The 22,517-nt window shown below is 28.0% G+C and overlaps 1 protein-coding gene across 7 annotated transcripts in view; it reads right to left on the minus strand.

Moving 5' to 3' along the window:
• Nucleotides 1-22,517, minus strand: part of LOC126760554 (optomotor-blind protein) — a 279,713-nt gene that overhangs the window by 12,312 nt on the left and 244,884 nt on the right. For all 7 annotated transcript variants that reach the window (XM_050476267.1, XM_050476262.1, XM_050476265.1 and 4 more), the window contains 2 exons: nucleotides 12,791-12,937; nucleotides 11,765-11,841 (listed from right to left, as the gene is read on the minus strand). In XM_050476267.1, coding sequence (XP_050332224.1) covers nucleotides 11,765-11,841; nucleotides 12,791-12,937 — 224 coding nt within the window. The remainder of the gene's footprint in view (nucleotides 1-11,764; nucleotides 11,842-12,790; nucleotides 12,938-22,517) is intronic.

The raw sequence follows: 22,517 nt of genomic DNA on the forward strand, positions 1-22,517 counted from the left end.
TTAAAGCGCTTAAGACACCCACCAAGCGCTAACAGCCCTCCCAGCAACCCAAAAATACCTACAAACAACAACAACAACCCTGGTTGATGCTTGCCACACATAATAAAAAGTGTAAATATGCCGCCCACACAAAGCAATTTGCGCGCATTCAAAGCCACAATGAAGACACATGTCTTAGTCATAAGAAGAGTAAGAAGGAGAAATTTGCGGGCTTCGCGCCTTAGAAAGAAGTTGCATTTTTTTCGATTTTTTTTTCTCCTTTGTTTTCGTATTAGATAATTCGTAAATTATACAGCCCAGCTACTGGATAATGTGTGGTAATCACATGGCCGAATAACAAATAAATAAAAAATGTTGCATGCCACACGGCTAACAGACATGTTACGGTTAATATGGGTCGCACGTACAGGATGTGCCGCGCAACGATCCGTCGGCTGGGTGTCTCGGACGGTTTTGATAGAGGTTGGTGTGGGGGTGTGATGTCGGGGCTGGTGTGTTGGCTTCTAAGTGACTGATGGGCTTTAAATTGATTTAATATTAAATTAGTTTGGCAGCTCATAGGGCAGTGACGTAAGGGAGTTAGTGGTGGAGCACAGAAAATAGTGATGTTTATTTACTTTCTGGGGAGGAGGAGGTGGGTGAAAGGTTGCAGCTGCTATAGAACATGTACAAACTCTAGTCGAGAAATTTAGTTCGAAAGCTAGTAGGACTAGAAGCAGAAATCTATAAAAAAAGGGGGTCTAAAGGAGGCCGTGTATCTTATGCGTCGGAATTTCCTTTCTTTTTTATAAACTCTTCTCTAATTTTAGTCCACAAATATTATCCTAAAGCAAAATTAACCTCTACATGAACTACTGCACTAATATTAGAGCTTCCTGCTGGCGGAAAGTTAGTCGAATTGTTGGTATAAATTTATATTTTATGATCTATTCTATTTTTCTGTAATTTTAGGGTTCGAGTAAATCGTATAGTGTTAGACCCGTCTGTTGTGATATCTATTTATCTGTAAAATTATATAATAAAAGCAGTTTGTTGTTGTTGTAATTTCTCTTAATAATTTTTTATATAATTTTTTTTTTAATTTTTAATTAGCTTTTACTTTATTTTTAATTTTTTTAAATTTTATTAAATTTTTTTTTAACAATTAATTTTTGTTAATTATATTAGTTACTTAATTTTCTTATTAATAAAATTTAAATTATTGATAAACTTTTTATTTAATTTTTTTAAATTAATTTTTTGTTAAAATTTTTTCAATTAATTATTTTTTAATTATTTTTTTATATTTCACTATTTTGTTTTTTTTTTAAATTTTATTAATTATTATTTTTTGTAATTTTTTTTATTTAATTTTTTTTAAATTAATTTTTTGTTAAAATTTTTTCAATTAATTATTTTTGTTTTTTTATTTCATTATTTTTTTTTTAATTTTATTAATTATTTTTTTGTAATTTTAATAATTAATTTTGCATATTTAGCATTACAAAAAATTATATTATTTATCTTCAAAATATGAAAGTATGTATATCAAAAACACGTTTGTTGTTGTAGTTATTTCACCTAATACTTTTTAATACATAAATTTGTGTATTTGTTTTTTAATTTTTAATTAGTCCTTTGTTTATTTTTATAATTAACTATTTTTTAATTTTTTTTTAAATTGTATTAAATTATATTTAATAGTTAATTTTTTTAGTTATATTAATTAATTTTTAATTTAATTTTTTAAATTAACTTATTGTTTAATTTTTTTAATAAATTATTTTTAATATTATTAATTATTATTTTTTATTCTATGAATTAATATTTTTAAAGTTTATTAATTTTTTTTTTATTTTAGTAATTAATTTTTTTATATATTTAGCATTACAACATTTTTTTAAATTCTATTTATTAATTTTTCTTAATTTAATTAATTAGTTTTTAGTTAATTTTTTTTTTAATTAACTCTTTTTCTAATTTTGCTAATTTTTTTAATTTTAATAATTAATACTTTTAAAATTATTCATTAAGTTCTTTTAATTTTAATTTTAATAAATAATTTTTATATATTTAGCAAATGTTTTGCTATTAAAATTTTTTTTTTTTTAATTTATATTTGCTCTTAATTTTTTAAAATTTTTTTTAATTTTTCTTTAATTTTTTTTTAAACTCTGACTTCTCATATTCAAAATGTATAAATGTCAAAATGGTATAGAAAATGTTGAAATTCTGCAACAAAAACAAAAAATATTGTTTCACAAAAAATGTGCCTTACAAAAAAAAAACTAAATTTTCTAACTTCCACCAAATCAACCGCAAAAAACCCACAATCAAACGCCGAGAAATTAATTCACAACACGTTAGCGCAATTTTCACACAACACACACCCACACAAACACATATGCAGCTAAATTTTCAATTATGCCAAGGCTTGTGCGCTACAAATTGCATGTGTGTGCGCGTCAGAGTCTCAGCTCAAAGCCGAAAATTACAAAGCAACCAAGCGAGGCAGCCGAAAAAGAAAAAACGCGCCATAATAAGCCAATTTTCTATTAGCCACGTCGGTTTTTGCTCCCTTAAGGCCGCGCTGCATCTTAAAAAACCAGGCGTTGCTGGCCACACTTGACTCAATGCGGCGGCGGCGGCAGCTTTTATTTTTCGTGCCGCACTTTGTTTCCAATTTAGTGGCGAGCAAACACCTACAGCCCGCTGCTCGCGGCCGCACAAAATTGCCATTCGTACACATCAAAGGGCTGGTAATTTTATTTGGCGCAATTTTCTAGCCTTGCCGCTTTGACGCTGGCAACTTTGCGCCTTGTTGCAGGCTTTTACGCAATTTAAATGTGGCACGTTGGCGAAAATTTGTGCGATAATCTGAGAGTAAACGTCACACATGTTCGTTAAATTGCGGGTGTTTAGGGAAGGGGGAGGGAAAATGGGGAAAACATGTTTTTCTTAGCATGCTTTTAGGCGTTTAAGCGTGTATTTTTAGAAAAATTTGTATTTTTTGTAAGGAATATAGTTGTTTATGGAGTCAGGTCCGTAATATTCGTGTGATTAGTTTATTCTTGCCACGCACAGTGCAGTAGTGCTGCAATTTTTTGGGAGGGGTTCAGTTGTGGCACGTGCCAAATTGTGCTTTGTCAATTTGTTGTACAGTTTTTTTTAGTAATAATTATCGTTTGCGTGTCATAACCAATATTTATCTGCAACCAGCGCGGCTTCAACAGAAGATTACAAAGTAATCTTGAATGTTAGAAGCTTAAAATTTAATTTAATTATTTTTTTTTTTAATTTTTAGAATTTTTTCTAAATTGTTAAAAAAAATTTAATACTAGGGAATTATGTTGAAAACTTTTGTTTGATTAATTTTTTGTTTTTTTTTTATTCCATTATAATTAATTTAAATACATGTTTTTCGTATTTAAAAAATTTTAAAAATTAAATTAAATTAATTTTTTTTAATTTAGTTTAATTATTTAATTATTCAATTTATTTATTTTTCCGCTTAATTATTTAAAATTTTATTTAATTTTTTTAATTTTTTCCAAATACAAACATATTTTTTTATATAATTAAATATATGTATTTTTAAAAACTGTTACACAATTACAATTATAATTAAGTTATTTTTAATTTTTTGAATTTTATTTAATTTTTAAAATTTTTTTTTGTATATTATTAGAAGTTTTCAGTATTAGAAGGTGAAAAAATGAGAAAATGTTATTATTTTTAATACTTTTTAATTTTAAATTTGAAATTTTAATTTACTTGAATTTAAATTTTCTTAATTTTAATACTTTTTAATTTTAATTTTTATTTAATTATTATTTGGTTTTTATTTTTATTTTGAAAGTTAATTTTAATTAAAATATTTTTTTCATTCAGCTTAATTATACAACTTATTTTTATTTCCAATTACGTATAAAATTTTTTTAATTATTTCCAAATAAAAAACGTATTTTTTTATACAAATTATTATTAATGGTATATTTAAAAAATTGTAAAAACTATAAATTTACTTAATTGTAAATGGATTTAATTAAGCTTTACTTAATTTTTTAATTATTAAATTTAAGTTTTCCTAAATTATTAGAAGTTTTTGTTATTAGAAAATGAGGTTTAAAACTTCTTTAGTAATTAAATTTGTTTTTAATTTTTTAAATTAAAAAAAAAAAATTGTTTAAATTTGTATTTTAAAAATTTGAAATTAAATTGTCATAAATTTAATTTTTTAAATTTTATTTTTTAAATTTAATTTTTAATTATTATTTTAATTACTTTTAATTTGTTTAATTTATTTATTTTATTAAATTAATATGTTTAATATATAATTTTTTTTTAATCAACCTGCTTAATTTTTTTTAATTATTATAATTTTTTCCACAAATTAAAGTATTTTTTTATTTAGTTCAACTTTTTTTAATTTAAAGGAAATTATTCTTTCTCAATTTACCTCACTTAACATATTTTTTCATCTAATTATTGGTTAATAATATTTTTTATTTAATTATTTTGTTTAGAATTTTTTTTAATTTTTCTAATTTTTTCCTAATTTTGAAAATATTTTTTACTTTAATTTAATATTTTATTTTTATAAAATTGTATTCTTTCTCAATTTACCTCACTCAATGCTCTGCGGTAACCCTATAGCATTTTCACTTATTAGCTTAGCATACCTAAAGGCGTGGGTGCGAATAAAAATTCGCCACGGAAATGCTTTGCATATTTTATGGCCATTTTTCAATTATCTAGCACGTATATGCCGCTATGTGCCACAAATAAATTTATGGTCTATTTGTGGTTGGCAAATTTCAATTTTCGACCCACGAAAATTCATTCAAAAATAACTTTTTTTTGTAATTTTAATGCATGCCAGCAATTGTTTTGGTGTAGACAATTTGTTGTTGTTGTTCTTGTTATTGTTGCCAGTAATATTTGCAGCTGTCTCGCACAGCAGCAGCAGCATCAGCCACATTTAAATAAACGCCAGCGGCTATTTCATAATATATGAGCTTATAATCCTAAAAGTATGCTATGGTGTTGTGAAAATTTATGAAATTTACGCCGAGTGGTCAGCTGTAGCTAAAAACTGTATAATAATAGTGAAAAGAGTGGCGTCCACTGCGCAAAACAACGGTCAATGCCATGCTGTTGTTATATGCACTTATAAGACTATGTTGCCACAAATAACAACAACGCCTATAAGCCGGCAATACTAGTGCACAACCGACGCGCTTGATTTTGTTGCGTTCATGTGTTTGCAGTTATTTTCTTTATGTACTTTTTTGTTTGTTTGTTAGCTTTGCAAAACATATTAGTAACATGCAACACGTGCAACATGCACGTTATTCGTGCAATGTGCCACATATATTTGTCTGTATGTGATTGTATTTGTGTGTATGTGTAAGTGTGCTGTTAGGCGCGTCTGAGCCGCGTTTTACAAGCGGATTTGTGTTGTCATTTCGCGCCAGCGAGCAAATGAGTGCCGTGCGTTAGGTGTCTAAATGTCACTCTCGGTAAGCAGGGCAACGGCAATTGGTGCTTAGGTGAATGACGGATCATGGCGGAAGCATTTCAAAGCAAATATAATGTATATAAAATTTTATTCGTTCTATATTGATAATAAATTTAATAGTTTTTATATTTTTTATTGTTATATTTTTTTTTATTTATATTTTTATACCCTGAGCATGGTGTCCTTAAGCTTGTAGCGATATCCATATGTGATATATCGATCTGAAATTTTGCACATGTCGTTTCCTTCCCAAGAAGCTGCTTATTTGTTGGAATCGCCTTTATCGGACCACTATAGCATATAGCTGCCATACAAACTGAACGATCGGAATCCAGTTCTTGTATGGAAAACTTTTTTATTTGACGAGATATCTACACGAAATTTCGCATGGATTATTATTCTAGGTAATGGTACAAATCCTCAAGAAATTATTCAGATCGGTTTACTATAGCATATAGCTGCCATATAAACTGATCGTTTAATATTGACACCTTGTAAGGAAAACTTTTTTATTTGATGAGATATCTTCACAGAATTTGGCATGTACTATTATTATAAGCAACGGTACAAACTCCGAAGAAATTATTCAGATCGGTTTACTATAGCATATAGCTGCCATACAAACTGATCTATCAAAATTAAGTCTTTGTATCTAAAACTTTTTTATTTGATGAGATATCTTCACGGAATCCACCTAAAGATTGTTTTCCAAGCCAACGCTACAAACTTCGAAGAAATTCTTCGCATCGGACCACTGTAACATATAGCTGCCATACAAACTGATCGTTTAATGTTGACATCTTGTAAGGAAAACTTTTTTATTTGTGAAGGGTATCATAGCTGCGGTGCAGCGGTAGTTAAAATTTTATTCTTGTTATTGTTTTTAACATAATTTTAATTAATTTTTTTTTATAAACTTTTTTTTTAAATAAATTTTTAATTTTTTTATTATTTTTTATTTTTTCAAAATTTTTTTTTAATATTTACTTTAATTTAATTCAATTCAATTTAATTTAATTTAATTTAATTTAATTTAATTTAATTCAATTTAATTTAATTTAATTTTCTATATTCCTTAAATTTTCATGAAATTTATTTATTATATAAGCAAAATTCTCCCCACTCCAACAATCCTCCCTCCCCAGTAGCAAACTCAATTGATTACTCTATCAAAAATTACCGGAAATCCGATACCGACGTCACGGAAGACATAGTCGACGAGTGATGACGCGTACCAAACAATAGCCGAATAGAAAAACACTTAAAAGCGCTTGTGAACAGCCTTAGAGCGCTTAGTGGCGCTAATGCAGGATATTCATTAAGGATATGCCGCGAGTGTTCTAAGTCATCTGAGTGTGTATGTGTATGGAAATTTGTATGCGTGTGTGCTTCCTAACATATCTCTCCATTTGGTTTGGGTGACTCAGCGCTTTGTCCGACAAAATTTGCGGGGTAAAGTGATTGGCATGTCTAAGAAGATAAGATCTGCAGCGCCTTTCATGTTTGATATCTTTTTTTGGGAGACATCGATATACACGCGCATTTGCTGTAGTGACAGTGAAGTATTTTTTTTGTTAAGTGGCAGCCACAGACATGTATATCAATTGCTTGCTTGCCCTGCTTTTAAGAATTGAACCATCAGCTGATGAGTTGCGTTTATTTTTGTTTCCTCCCTTCACGCCACTAGCGATATCTTATGCTACTTGCTTCTATTAGTACTGCTATCAACCCCAAAGCTTGATTTGTGGCTGTGTTGACGCTATCATTGCCACAAATCTAGCCAAATTGCTTGTGGCAGCAGCGGCAGCGCGTGATTTGTCAGGCTGAGGGTCGCTTCCAGCGCTAAGTATTGTCTGGTGGCTAAGCAGTGTCTCTGGTGGCGTTGAAAATTGCCTGTGTAGTTGTGCAAGCGCACGCTTTGATGCGCCACGCACGCACTGACAGCTGACAACTGACACTTGTCAAGCGCTGACACATACAAGTCACTTACAAGTCGATTCGGCGGTTTTGAGGGAATTTGTGGGTGAGCGTTGAAAGCGAGTTGTACATAAGATACTTGAAGCAAAAAATCTTTAATTTTTTTCAGTGAAAAAGTTTTATTTGAACAAAAATTTTGTTTCCAGAATTCTACAATATTTTTTCAAATTTAATTTATTAAATGAAATTACTAATAATTTAATTTAATTTTTGGATAATTAATTTGAAAAATTAAAAAATTAATTTTAATTATTTTTGGTTAATTAATTTAAAAACTTTATTAAAAAAATTAAATTTAATTAATTTAAAAAAATACTGAATGAAAATATGCAAAGTTACATATTGATAATTTAATTTTTTTAATTCATTAAATTTAATTTTTTTAATTAACCAAAAATTTTTGAAAATATTCAAAACTCAATATTTATAATTTAATTTGGTTAAGTAAAAAAACTAAATTTAATTAATTATAAAAATTAAATTATAAATATTGAACTTGAAAATTTTCAAAATAATTATTGTTTTTTATTAATTAAATTTAATTCTTTTAATTAATTAAATTTAGTTTTTTTAATTAACAAAATTTTAATGAATTAAAAAATTAATTAAATTAGTTAATTAATTAAAAAAATAATTAATTAAACAAACATACAAAAAACTAAATTTAATTAATTATAAAAATTAAATTATAAATATTGAACTTTGAAAATTTTCAAAATAATTATTTTTTATTAATTAAATTAATTTTTTTAATTTATTAAATTTAGTTTTTTTAATTAATTATTTTTTAAATTAATTAACTAATTTAATTAATTTTTTAATTAATTAAAATTTTGAAAAATTATAATAAATGCCAAACATTGAATTGAATTGAATATAATATTCAAAATTTTTTGAAATTATAAAAAAATATAAATTAAGGTTTTTGATTTTTTCCAATTAACTGAAAAAAAAACGAAATTTTTTTTTACTATCTGATTACTTCGATTCCTCGATTTCTCAAAATTCGCTAATTCACTATCTGCGAGTAAATATATAAAAACCTTCAATCACTTCAAACGCGCTGCGCTGACCCGAAAATCAATTGTGCAGTGATACCTATGTACGTACAACAACAGAAACAAAAATATTCTCGTTTCCACACTCCCACCAACCTTTTTACTTTCTTATTATCCTACGGCAGCGAATCAGTCAACTAAGGAATGCGCTGTGTGTGCGCTTGAGTGACAGGAAGCGGAAATCCATGTTGATTGATTGATTTTAATTTCCTGCCACAACAAACATGCACAATTGCAAATTTGACTTTTTGATTCCACACACACACAGACAAACACTTGTATTTATATATAGAAGTAGAGATATTTGTCTGCGCCAGCAGCATCTCATCAGAAACCACCCACTCGGTGGCGAAAAGCAAACGAACGGAAGCACCCCGAGTGACGGAAGCAGCGGCTGTGTGTCAGCAAGTTTTAGTTGAGTGGTTGGTCACGCAGGCAAGCAGACAGATAGTCCGTCAGTTGCACAGGCATACAAACGCCGCAATGACAGTCGTAATTTGTAGCGGAAAAAATCTCGGAAGCAGTCAAATGTATGACAGCTAACTTAAGTCTCGGACCTCAGGCAGCACGAAGAACTAACGAATGCTTGTCAGTAAATATGCTTATTTTCTGACTTCGGTCAACGTCACGCTATAAATTTGACTGGTGTACCAGTGAAGGGCTCACCAGCTGACTGCTCAGTCAATTACTCAGTCACAGCGAATTAGTGGGCAGTCAGTTAATCGCAAGGTTTGGTGGATATACTGTGATCGATTTGCTTTTTCGATCTTTGTTTTAGAATTTTGAGGTGTATGTGTATGTTTCAGGATGTGTGTGTAAGGGATACTAAGTTGAAAAGTAAGGCCAAGGACCAGTCTTCCAATAATGCGTATGCTGAGTGGTGGACTGTGGTGATGAGCAGAAGTTAGCGAAATGGTGGAGGATACATAGCCAGTATTGAAAGATTTTCAAGAAATTTATAAGTAGTTTTCTGAGGCTTGAAATTGTAAAAATTTAATTCTTTTTTTTAATAAAATTTAAAATTAAAAAAATGTTTCGACAAAATTTAGAAAATTTTCTGTTAAATTTTTTAATATTTTAAAACAAAAAAAAATTTATTAAAAATTTTTAAAACAAAAAAAATATATGTACATACATCTAAAAGTTTTTTTTTCAAAAATAAACAAATTTAAAAACTTTTTCAAAAAATTTTGAAAAATATTTGAAAAATATTTGAAAATTTTTTCTAAAAATTTTACATTTTAAAAGATTGTTTACGAAATTAATTAAAACTAGTTTCAATATTTTAAAAATTTTGAATTCAGAAGATTTTTTTCAATTTAAAAATATAAAAAATGAAATATATAATATTAAAAATTTTAAAACAACAAAAAAAATGTCTGAAAATTTTCGTAAAAACAAAAAAAAAAATAAAAAATTATTCGAACAAAATTTTGAAAAACATTTGAAAATTTTTCTGCAAAATTTTTAATTTGATTGTAATTTCTTAGAACAGAAAATATTAATAAAAATTAGTTTTTAATATTTTCAAACTTTTGAATTCACAACAATTTTTCAAAATGAAAGATTATAATTAAACATTTTAAAATAAAAAAATTATTTAAAAATTTTTAAATTAAAAAATTTATCCAAAAATTTTTGCAAAACTAAATTAAACTCTCAAAAATTAAAAAAAAAATATTGAATAAAATTTTGAAAACTTTTCTCTAAAAATATTAAATTTTTAAAAATTTTGAAATAAAAAAATATTAAAAATTTTTAAAAGAAAAAAATAAATTGAAAAGTTTTATAATAAAAAAAACTGTATCAAAAATTTTTAAATTAAAAAATGTATCTAAAATTTTTTGTAAAATTAAAAACTTATTTCAACAAAATTTTGGAAACATTTGAAACTTTTTCTTAAAAAATTTTAAATTTCAAAAGAATGTTTTCGGACAGAAAATATTAATTTTAATAAAAGTTAGTTTTCAATATTTTACAAACTTTTGAATTCACAACAATTTTTGAAAATAAAAGATCATAATTAAACATTAAAAAAAAAAATTTATTTAAAAACTTTTAAAACAAAATATTTATCTAAAAATTTTTGCAAAAATATATTAAAATTAAAAAAAAAAAATTATTGAATAAAATTTTGAAAACTCTTCTCTAAAAATATTAAATTTTTAAAATTTTTGAAATTAATAAAATTTGTCTAAAATTTTTTGCAAAAATGAATTGAACAAAAACGGTTGAAACTTGGACATAATGCTTCAAAATACTGTGTAATTCAAAAATGTCTCAAACTCCGTCATTCAGTTGCTCGCTCTTCCATTCCCACCTGTTCCAAAGTATTCAATTTGGAAGCCCAACAAACAGAAATGATTTCAACGCTTCAAAAATCCCTTTCTGTTTCTTATCTCCACTCTAACACCTCGCTTCTCCTCTCTCTTTCAATTGTCATCATTGTGGGCGTGCTATCAGCTGTCAACTGTCATGATTTTCGGTTTCATCGCATACAAAAATGACAACTCAATAAACATTGGTAACGCCTCAAAGCTCAAACACAGATTTCGCGTGCCAGGTTGTCAAGCAGACGACAGACAGCCAAACTACCGTTGCAACTAGCACGAAAAAAGTCGCCAACGCCACAGCAAGCAGCCAACAGCAGTCAACCAGTCAAACTCGCCGTGTTGGCCAAAAGTTGACGCCCACTTTCACATAAATTCACATAAATATCAATGGAGGTATTAAGAAATTGCCGTGAATATATCATTTACAGTGGCACAGCGTGCGACTCCGTGCAAGCGCAGACAAGCGAAGACACTTGGCTTGGCGTGCCGCGTAAATGAGCAATCATCGTGACTGTTGTTGTCATTCGATTTCACCCAAATTGCAACCGCCGCTTGTCAGTGCATTGAAAGCACTATTAAACTACTGCGCCTCGACCAGAGCTTCCCAGCGCGGGGCAGCGTCCAGGGCTGCATGAAAGCGCCTGTCATTTTGCCGCTGACACGCGCAGAGTCGCACTCAAACTTGCATTGTCATTGCTTTGACAGCGCATTTAATAGAAAAGTCAGTTTGTGTGCTTAGTGAGGATAGCGGTCGCCTGTGAAAGGGGCGTAGTTCCGAAGAAATTTCGTCATTTGTTCAGCATTTCTGGCAACTCAATTTGCGGTGGACTAACTTTTACTTAAATATTTATTTGTTTGTTGTTAATTCTCTAGCACAAAACTTTAGTGATACTTACTTCTTTTCCCGCTTGCCAGCGCCGGTATCACGAAAGCCCTTCGCAAAGGGATTGTTATCGATTTTTAATTGAGTAATCTGTAAGACGGAGAGAGAGAGAGCGATGGATTATTAGTTTATAGTCATGATTTGATTAATTTTAGAATAAATAAATTTATTTCAATGGGTTTTAAGAAGAATAGTTGTGCTGTTTCTTATCCTACAGTTATGCTATGCCAAGTTAAGTTTCTTTACATTACTGCTATTCTATGCCATATTATGGGCTCTTGTGCTTAGTTATAACATAACTTAAACTTAAACTTAACTTAACATAACATAATATAAAGTTAAGAAACTATAACTTGACTTGACTTTCTTGTGTTGCAGTTATGTTATACTAAGTTAAGTTTTTGTAAGTTTCAGTTATGTTATGCTAAGTTAAGCTTTCATATGTTTAAGTGAGGTTATGGTAAGTTAGGTGTTCTGAACTTACATTTATGTTACGTTATGTTAAGTTTTCTTACTTTACAGTTATGTTATGTTAAAGTTAAGTCTTCTTATGTTACGCTAAGTTAAGTTTTTACATATACTGATTTTATTAAAATTTTACATTATGTTTTTATTCTTTAAATTTAATTTTTTTAACTATTATTATTAAAATTTTGAATATCGTTTAAAAAGAAATTTAATAATTTTTATTGTTTTTTTTAATTTTAAAATTTGAAAGTTTCGTGATAAAATTTTTTAATATTTTATAAAAAAAAATTTAATATTTAAAAATAAAAAATTGTGAATATTTAAAAAAATAGAATATTTTTTAACTACTACTACGACTATATGCAATAAAAATATTTTTTGTTAAACAAAATTAATAAAATATTTTTTCATAAAAATTATTTCAAATTATATTTTTTCAGTTGAAATTTTTTATTTTTTTTCATAAATTTATAATATTTTTTTAAGAAACCCAAAAAATTGTTTTTTTCTGTTAATATTTCTAGGGCTTATGCTAGCTTTCTTTGTCCATAATCTTAAAATTTTCTCTTACCTTCTCATTTTGATATGCTGTAACGGCTATAAATTCCGTCTCCTTGAAAACATACGTCCGAAATGTTGAGTACGGCAGCTTGAGTATGTCATTGGCTCGCACCAAATGGAAACGTGGCTGGTATTTATGCATTGAATTGAGTATCGTCTGGAAGGAAAACAGAATATATATATAAAATTAGTACTTTTCGAAACAATTTCTAGGAGAAAAAATTCTTGTAAACCAAATTGCAAGTGAAGGGGGGAAGAGCTTATGAAATATAAAATTTAAAAAAATATTAATCTACAAAAATTATTTAAAAATTTTTATACTCATTATGAGTTTAATTTTTTATAATTATCTTTAATTTAATTCTTTATTATTATTTAATTACTTAATTTTAGTAATTTTTTTCAAATTATTTTAATAGATAAATATTTATTTCTAATTTTTGCTTGAGAAAAATAAAAATTCTATTATAAAAATATTAATTAAAATTAACAAAATTATTAAAAAATTTAGTTATTTTGTTTTTAATTTTATTAACTCTTTTAATTTTTTTAAATTTTTTAAAATTTAAAAATATTTTAAAACTTTGTTAAAAATTTTTTAATATAATTGTTTATTATTAATAATTAATTAATTACTTAATTTTTGGATTTAATTTCATTAATTTTTTAAATTATTTTATTAGACAAATTATTGTTTCTAATTTTTGCTTAAATTAATTAAAAAATTTATTTAATTTTTTTTTTTAATTTTAATTACTTTTTATGATTATAATTTTTTTAAAAAATTGTTTTTTGACCCTCTAATTTTTTTTTTAATTTCTTCAAAATTTAGATTTAAAATCAATGATACTATTGTGAAAATTTCACAAAAGCTTTTTTTCTTTGTACTAACGTTTCATCTTTTCTCCCTCTTTCTGTATTTCTTTGCTAATGCCAACTGACAAGAGCAATGAATTGCCAATTATTTATAACCGTTAGGCGGCAGAAATGTTCACATTCTTTACTCACAGGCATTCCGATAAGTAATCGCATGTGTCCATATGAATTTAGTATGTGATATTAGGAACAAGTTTAAGCAAAAGCGTACAAGTTGGCGTTGGATGCTTGCATGCCACATTTGGTGTTGCATGCAATTTCAGATTTGCATGTAAAGTCATATGTGCATAAGCAGGCGCAAGCATTAGCTTGTTGTTGTTGTAATAACATACTAACGCCTTACTGCCAAAATAATTCAGCTGGCAACTAAATCACTACTTCGTTGCAGAAACTGTTGTTGTGGTAAATATACAATAATATACCGAAAGAGATGTCTTTGAATCGACAATTCAAAGCAACAACAATATATGGGTTAAAAATCAGCATAAGTGGTGGTTTTGCATTTTTGATGCCAATCTAAATGATTTATACCAGTTGCTTGTTCGATTCGACACTCTCTAAATTTTAGCAAATCGCAAGTAAAAAATGTATATTATGCAAGAAAGTGGTTAAGCCGCTTATTTTCTGTCACTTTTGTTTATACCAGTATCTTGGTTTTATACCAAATGTTTGTTCGCTACGAACTACTTGATTTTTTTGACAAATAAAAATCGGCTCGTATAAAAATTTCTGTTAAGTGGTTTTGGTAATTAATATCAATTTATACCGATATTTTAGTTTTATACCAGTTGCTCATTCGATTAAGTTTACTTAAAAAGCTAACAAAAGTTGTAGTAAAGTGGTTTAACTACGTAATTTTATATTACTTTGTGTTTATACCAGTATCTTGGTTTTATACCAAATCTATGTTGGTTACGAACCACTTGTTTTTTTTTTTTTGACAAATCAAAATCGACTCGGCTTTCTTTAAAGTAGTTTAAATGCTTGCTTTTTGTATTTAAGTATCGATTTATACGGATACTTTAGTTTTATACCAGTTGCTTATTCGATTAATTTTACTTAAAAAGCTTAACAAAAGTTGTAGTAAAGTGGTTTAAACACGTAATTTTATATTACTTTTTGTTTATACCAGTTTCTTAGTTTTATACCAATTGTTTCTTCGCTTCACCTTTTTTTAGAGTTTCACAAATAAAAGAAAACCGTTAATGTTACCTAAAAAAGTACCTTAAGAGATTAATATTTTCAATGTTTATGATTATACAAATTTATACGATTTATTCCAGTTGTGCGTTTCGCCACTCTCATAGATTTGGTATAAATAAATTTTGTGCATTATTTGAAGGAAAAAAATTTATATAGAGACCCACATTTATCTATTTTTTAACTATACCAATTTATACGATTTATACCAGTTGTGCGTTCGTTTCGCCACTCTCATAGATTTGGTATAAATAATTTTTGTGCGTTATTTAAACGAAATAAGTATATATACAGACTTGCATATATTTATTTGGCCTAAAAGCTCTCTTTTCGGCCTTTCTTGTCGCGATTGCTCGCTTTTCTCCTTTTCTTTAACTCACTCTCAACCGTCATATTGATATTTATTTATTAATATCATATGCTCTTGCAGTTACACAAATCTTTCAATCAACTATTCAATACGCTTGGCTGTCGCCATTCAACATTTGCTCAATGTTTATTGCCACATTTTTGCTGTCAGTTTTAATTTTTAATTACACAACTTTATCATTTTTACCTTAATAAAAATATAGTGACATTTTTTTTCTAAGCTGAATAACAACAACATGGCATATTTCAATCGCATCGTGTTTGTTTGCATATAAATATTACAAATATGGCAACACTGTCATAGGAAAAATTATTTAATTTTCATTTTAATAACAGTTGTTTCATTTTATAACGCGTTATTGCTGTCGGATTGCATGTTGCTCCCGCCAGTTGTAGTAATTAATGCAATGACAATGTTAACATCGGTGACAACAACAACAATAATTACAAAAAAGTAGTTGCACATTGACATTCAGGCAAGTAATAAAGGCAAATAATTGTCATGTAAATGTTGAAATAAAAAATATTTATGCGAGTAAATGGCAAATATGCACAGCTTAGTTGTTCTACAACAATAAAAACAACAGTTGTAAGAAAAGTCATAAAAATGTCGGTCTCCAATGTTCAAATCGCGCAATAATAGTTATAATAGTTGACAACCAATGAGATAAATGCATAGAAATATGTAAATTCCAAGCTCATGGCTTGCACTGTGGACTGAGTTTGGTTTAATATTGCTTACATTTTTTTTTTAAAAGCTCATAAAAGCTTTAAGCCTATTGAGCTTTCATAAAATGTAGTAAAATTTGTGTAAGTAAACCAAAACGATTATTTGTAAAAACATCGTAGACTGAAAACTTTTGCTAAAAAAGCTCGGCAAAGTTTCGCAGCTATTAAGCTTTTACAAAATGAAAAAAAAAATGATTGATTGAACTCACTCATTTCATTCGTCTGTCGACTTAGTTCCAGTATATATGTACATGGCTTGTAGGCTTTATCGAACTTTAATAAGCTTAAGAAAACTTGAGTGATCTTTTTGCAAAGCTCTAACACACTTTTTAGAAACTTCAAAGAATTTTTAATGAGCTTTTTACAAAGCTTTCATGCATTTTTATAAACTATATTGAGTTTTTAAAAGGTCTTGTTGAATGTTTTTAATGATAGCTCTGTTAGTGGAATAAATTATGAGAGCTTTTAGTTGAGAAAGCGTTTTGTGCATTCTTCGGAAAAATTAGTTATAAAACTTATAGCATAAGCAATTCTCGAATATGTAAAACGCGAAAATTAGTGGAAAAACTTTAACTTGGCCTAGGGGCTTTAGAGCTTTTCAAGCAATATTTAAGTTTCGAGCTTAAATTTACTACCTTTGTGTCCCAAATGTTATAGTACTACAATACATTCAAGCTGTTGTAGTTTTTTAACTCGGCTTTGAAGCTTTCTAAGCAATCTAAAAGCTTGGACTATAACTAAAGGACCTTGGTGACACTATTGCATTAATACTATTGTCAAGCAACTGTTTTTAAATAATAAATAAGCCTAAGGAGCTTTCAAGCTTTCTTAGCAATCTAAAAGTTCTGACTATAACTAAACCACCTTTGTGACTCACCGTAACTCAAATCGAAATTTAGTTGAGCGTAAGCGTTGAACATTGCCAAAAAAGGGTGGCGCTACAGGCAAACAACAAATGAACAAATAACAAGCAGCAGTGAGCTTTAACAGCAAAGGTTAATCATCGGTCTGATCGATTTGTCTTAATTTGCAAAGCGCTTTTGCTCTCTTTGTGTACATAAACAAATCGTGTTCGCCGGACCGCACCGTTTTTGGTAAGACGTGTCGCGTACAAATGTGCTTATTGCAAACTGTTGTTGTTTTTTGCTGAAGTTGTTGTTGCCACATCAACTCGAACGCTTCACGTTTGGCTGTGCTTCAGCATTTTTGGTTGTTGGCGCCTTGTTTGGCATTTGATTTCAATAAATCACCAGGCAAATTAGAATCAGCAACGGACGCGGCAACAACAACAGCAGCAATAACGGCGACGCCAGCACCACCATCGTCGCCAGCATCGTCATCAGCGCCGTCGTCGTCGGGACCGCCCAACACTCAACACGCTTGTTAATCATACACGAAACGAGCTAACAACTGGACGGACAAGCGCACAAGACAGACGACGAAGCATGCAACACACACATGCATACATACAAACACATTGAGGATGCTGTGCTCGCGTTCCGGAGATGGCTCATTGCATGCTTGTGTGCGGAGTCGCGACTCATCAGCATGTTGCATACACAAATATAACCCTATAACTACCTGCAACAACAACAAAAACAGTTGTATTTAACTAGTGTTGCAGCGCGCTGCCTGTGAGCAATCGGTAGTAAGTAGTTGGCAAAGCAAACAAGCTCTCGAAATCGACCGCTACTTGAGCGCTTGTGTGTTGGGATTATATGCGCGCACGCCTGGCGCCAACAAATCATCAGCGAAATCGCGCGCACCATGGCTAACCGGCAATTATCCTGACGTACCGTGTACTCTAAGGAGGCGCGCAGTCGGTTTGCTGTCGGTTCTCAGGCTAATAAATATGAATGTGTGTGTATGTACATATGTACTGTGTTGGCTTGCTGTAAGGTGCGGTCATAAATAGGGGTTAGAAATTATAAGTAGGGGGTTCCGGGTGAAGAAAGTTGTCTGTGAGGGTACAGAGCAGAAGAGAACTTCGAAAAATTAAATGACACTTATAATTATTCAGACTTAGAATCTCTTTAAGTGTGAGTATCAAGTCCCCAGTACAACAAATTACTGTTACAAAAATTTTTGAAAGTTTTTATAAAGCTTCTTCAAAACTACACTATCAAAAATGAAAGCTTTCTGCTGCATTTCATAGTAATTTTTAAAAAACTTTCAAAAATAATTTTCGAGCCTTTGCTCAATAGATACCTGCTGATATCTAGAGAGCTTTTGAGCTTTCACTTTATAAATATCTACAAGTTAGCTTTGAGTCGTTCTAGCTCTAAGATTGGTATATCATATAACTTTAAAAAGCACTAATATTGATTTAATTATTTAAAGAGAACTTTAAAAATCCGTATGAAGCTTTTGAGCTTTCATTTTATACAAAATTTTAATATAGAGTTTTCGGTCACTTGTAGGCATATAATTATGAAGTACTGGAAAAATGATTTTTTCGAAGGATTTAAAAGTGCTTAAAGCTTTTTGAAAAGCTTAAGTCATAACGTAACTTTAATTTTTCTGTTCTACTTAGTCATATAGGCTCTAATATTGGTCTATTGTATTTAAAAAAAGAGCTTTTATGCAAAATCACTACAAAGCTTTTGCGCTTTCATTTATTAAAACTTATAATATGGAACATTCAATCTTACTATTTTTAAGCGTAGGGTGGTGTGAAGTGCTGGAAACAAATAATGATTTTAAAGATTTAAAAAGCGCTTAAAGCTTTTTTAAAAACTGTTTGAATTGATTTAGTTTATATTAGGTAACGCTGATTTATTTACTACAGACACCAATTTTGTTATTAAATCGAAAGTTTATTATTTTTAAAGAGAGAGCTTTGGCAGTAAGATTGCGAGATCAGTCAAAAGCTTTTGAGCTTTTACTTTATTGAAGCTTTTGTTATAGAACTTTCGTTCCTTCTATTTTAGGATGTGGTACTATGAGGCACTCTTACTATTTTAGGGCGTGGTACAGTACTATGAAGTACTGCAAAATGCCGTATTACTGACAGTGCATATTCGAAAAGTGCTTAAGGCTTTTTGGAGAGCTTTATAAACGGGCTTTGTTTGAGTTCACATATCGCCGGTTTACTTACTCAGCAAAAATTTCTTATTCAAATAAAGTGTTAGTACTTAAAGAGTGAAAGCTTTCAAAAGCTTTATAAAGCTCTACAGTACTATTTCGACCTTAAAACAGATGGCCTTAATAGTTTTATTTGTACTGAGCTCTAATTTTAGCAACAAAAAAAATTATTTTGTGCACTCTTTCTCGGGTGTTGACCACTGTACCTTACTTCTTTTTTAAGTCAAAGGTTTAGTTAATATATTTTGTTTAATTAAAAATCATGTGCCTATGCTATTTTTAATGAAAAATTTAAATAAAATATTTTTTTTTGCACTTTTTGGTTCGTATTATACCACTGTAACTTATTTTTTACTCCAGTCAAAACTTGATTTCATACATTTTTTACTTAAAAATCGTCTAAATTATCTGATTTCAATAGAAAAAATTAAAAACAAACATTTTTTGCAATTTTTGGTCATAATTGTCCCACTGTTCTTTCGCTCTTATGCAGTAATTTAGTAGTCCCTTCGTTTTTTGTTAGAATTTTATTTATAGCTGTATGTTTTTCTGCACACACCGCTTATTTACCGCTAAATACTATGTTATCCATCACTTGTGGCACGAAAAAAAGTTTTAGAAAAACAATTTAAGGAAAACCATAAACCGTACAGGACAATGAATTATTAGGTTGATTATGATTCGTTTTCCTATTTTTGCTTTGTTCTTTTTCTTCTACCTAAATGGCACCTACTGTTTTGGTGTATGTATAATTTTGTGTATGTATGTATGCATGATAATTGGTGCCACATTTCGGTGGAAAAAAATGACCAATGAACACGTAATCCCATAATTAGTCGTCGCCGCAGTTTATATGAGTTCGAGTTAACTCAATTGAAGCTGCGCTGAAGGCTGCCACACGGGCAATATACACACATACAAGCGTATAAATGTATATACATATGTGTGTCTGTATATCAGCAGCAATAACGGCTCACCTTCGCCAGCGTAAATTTATTAAATATTGTACATATATATATATTTATATATGTATGTATATCTCGCCAATGGACCGCCCGCATTCACACGCCATGCATATGCACACCCTGCGTCTGTATGTGTTGCTGCCACTTTGGCCGTCAGGAATGCCGGTTTCGCACGGTCCAGCTACATGGCGGTCCACACGGCGTAAGCTCCTCACGAACCTGTCTCGCCTTGATAATTTAACGCTTTCGCTAAATAATGTCATCGCCAGCGTTGACGCGAAGGCGTGCAAATGAAGTGATGACCCAATTGTGTGTGAGTGTGTGTGTGTATTATGTGGTTGCTCAGCACGAGCAATTTAACTTGTCCACCCTGTTTTTTTATTTTATTTTTCAATGTTTCCTTGTTGGAGCAGAAATGTTAATTAGTCAGCAGGCGCGCAACCGCTCAAGCTTTTAATACTTTTTTTTATTTTTTTTTCAACTTTTTTTAATTAAAAAAATATTTCTTTTTAAATTTTTTGTTAAATTATTTTTAATTTTTTATATTTTAATTTTTTTTTAATTAATTTTTATTTTTGTTAATTTTTTTAAATTTATTTAATTATTTTAATTTTTTATAAAATTTTTTTTAAGTATTTTTAATTTTGTTATTTTTTTGCATTTTTTTATTTTTATTTTTGCCTGCCACACACACACTAGTTGCTCACATGTTGTCGCACAACATTTTTTCTTGTTGTTGGCTTTTTATTTTATTTTTAGTTTTTTAAACGCCTCCAAAGCATTTTAAGAGCTACACGAAGTTTAGTGAGCTGTGGCGAGGATGGCACCGGCGCCGCGCCCCGCTGCCGTGCAGTCGTGTAGCTCTTAATGAATGTGCGATTAAGTGGCTGATAAAAATTACATGCAATAAAAAATGGCTTCGTATTGATGCAGAATAAATGACAACAGTTAATATTATTTGTTGTTGGAGGCTTATTCAACAGTTGGAAAGAGAAAAATAATATAAAAGATAAAAAAATTATAATTATTTAAAAAATTAAAATTAAAGAAAAAAATCAAATTAATTTAAGTTACAATTACAAAAATTAAATTAAAATTAAAAAAATTAAATTTGAATTGAAATAAGCAAATTTAATTAAAATAAAAAAATAATTACTGTAAAAAAAAAAATTATAAAAATTAAAACAAATTAATATCAATTATAAGCATTAAACTTAAAATAGAAAAAATAATAATTTAATTAAAAAATTTATTTAATTTAAAAATTAAAACAAAATTAAAAAAAAATTAAACTATAATTAAAAAAAATATTTATTTAAAATTATGAAAAAAATAAAGTTCGCAAAAATACTTAAAATCTATCAATTATTAGTGCAACGGAATAAAATAATTATAAAAATTTTAGTTTTATAAGAAATGAAAATTATGTGAAAATAAATAGAATTAAAGGAAATTAAATGAAATTTAATTTAATTTGTTTAAATTAAAATAATCATAATTAAGAAATAAATAAAAATTTTCCAGAATATTATGAGAAAATTAATTTTCAAAATTAGTTAAAAATTAATAATTAGAATTACAATGGAACAAAATTATTATAGAAAATTTTATTTTTATAAGAAAGCAAAATTATGCATTTATTGTGTTATTAAATGAAACAAATTTTGAAAAAATTAAAAGAAATTAAAAAAATTAAATATAATTTAAAAAATTTAAAAAATTAATTTAATAAATAAGTTGAATAAAATAGAATTAAGAATCAACTAATTAAAATAAAAAAATTATAATTAAAATTATACAAAATTTGCCACAATATTTAAACAAAACTATTATAGAAAATTTCTTAATTTTTATAAGAAAGAAATATTATATGAAAACATAACTTAAAAAATTTAAAAAGAAATTAAATTAAATTTAAAAATTAAATAAAATAAAATTAAGAATTAATTAATTTAATTTAAAAAAATTATAGAATTTGCAGAATATTTAATTTAAAATATGAAACAAATTATTTTGTAACATAGTTAAAAATTATTAATTAGGAACAAATCCATTAAGAAGAAATCCAAAAACAAGACTAGATGAAAATGTAACAAAATTATAAAAGAAAAAAAATTAAATTAAATTAAAATAGTTAAATATAATTAAAAAAAATTAAATGTAATTAAAAAAAATTAATTTAATTTAAAAAAAATTAAGAATAAATTAATTAAAATTAAACAAATTTTATAATTGACAATACTACAAAATTTACCACATCACAATATTTAATTTAAATTATGTAAAAAAATTAAATTGCAAAAATTAGAAAATACAACGGAATAAAATTATTGCCGAAATTTTATTTTTATAATTTTTATACATATGCCAGGTTAAGTTAGTAACATATAAAAATATCGGAAAAAAATTAAATTTGGGAAAACTTTAAGAAAAAAAATTTACTTATTCAACATTTTAGGACAAAATATTAAAATAATACAAAAAAGGAATAAAATTTTGAAATGTTTATTTACT

The sequence above is a fragment of the Bactrocera neohumeralis genome, chromosome 5, assembly GCF_024586455.1.
Source record: "Bactrocera neohumeralis isolate Rockhampton chromosome 5, APGP_CSIRO_Bneo_wtdbg2-racon-allhic-juicebox.fasta_v2, whole genome shotgun sequence".
Classification (NCBI taxonomy): domain Eukaryota; kingdom Metazoa; phylum Arthropoda; class Insecta; order Diptera; family Tephritidae; genus Bactrocera; species Bactrocera neohumeralis.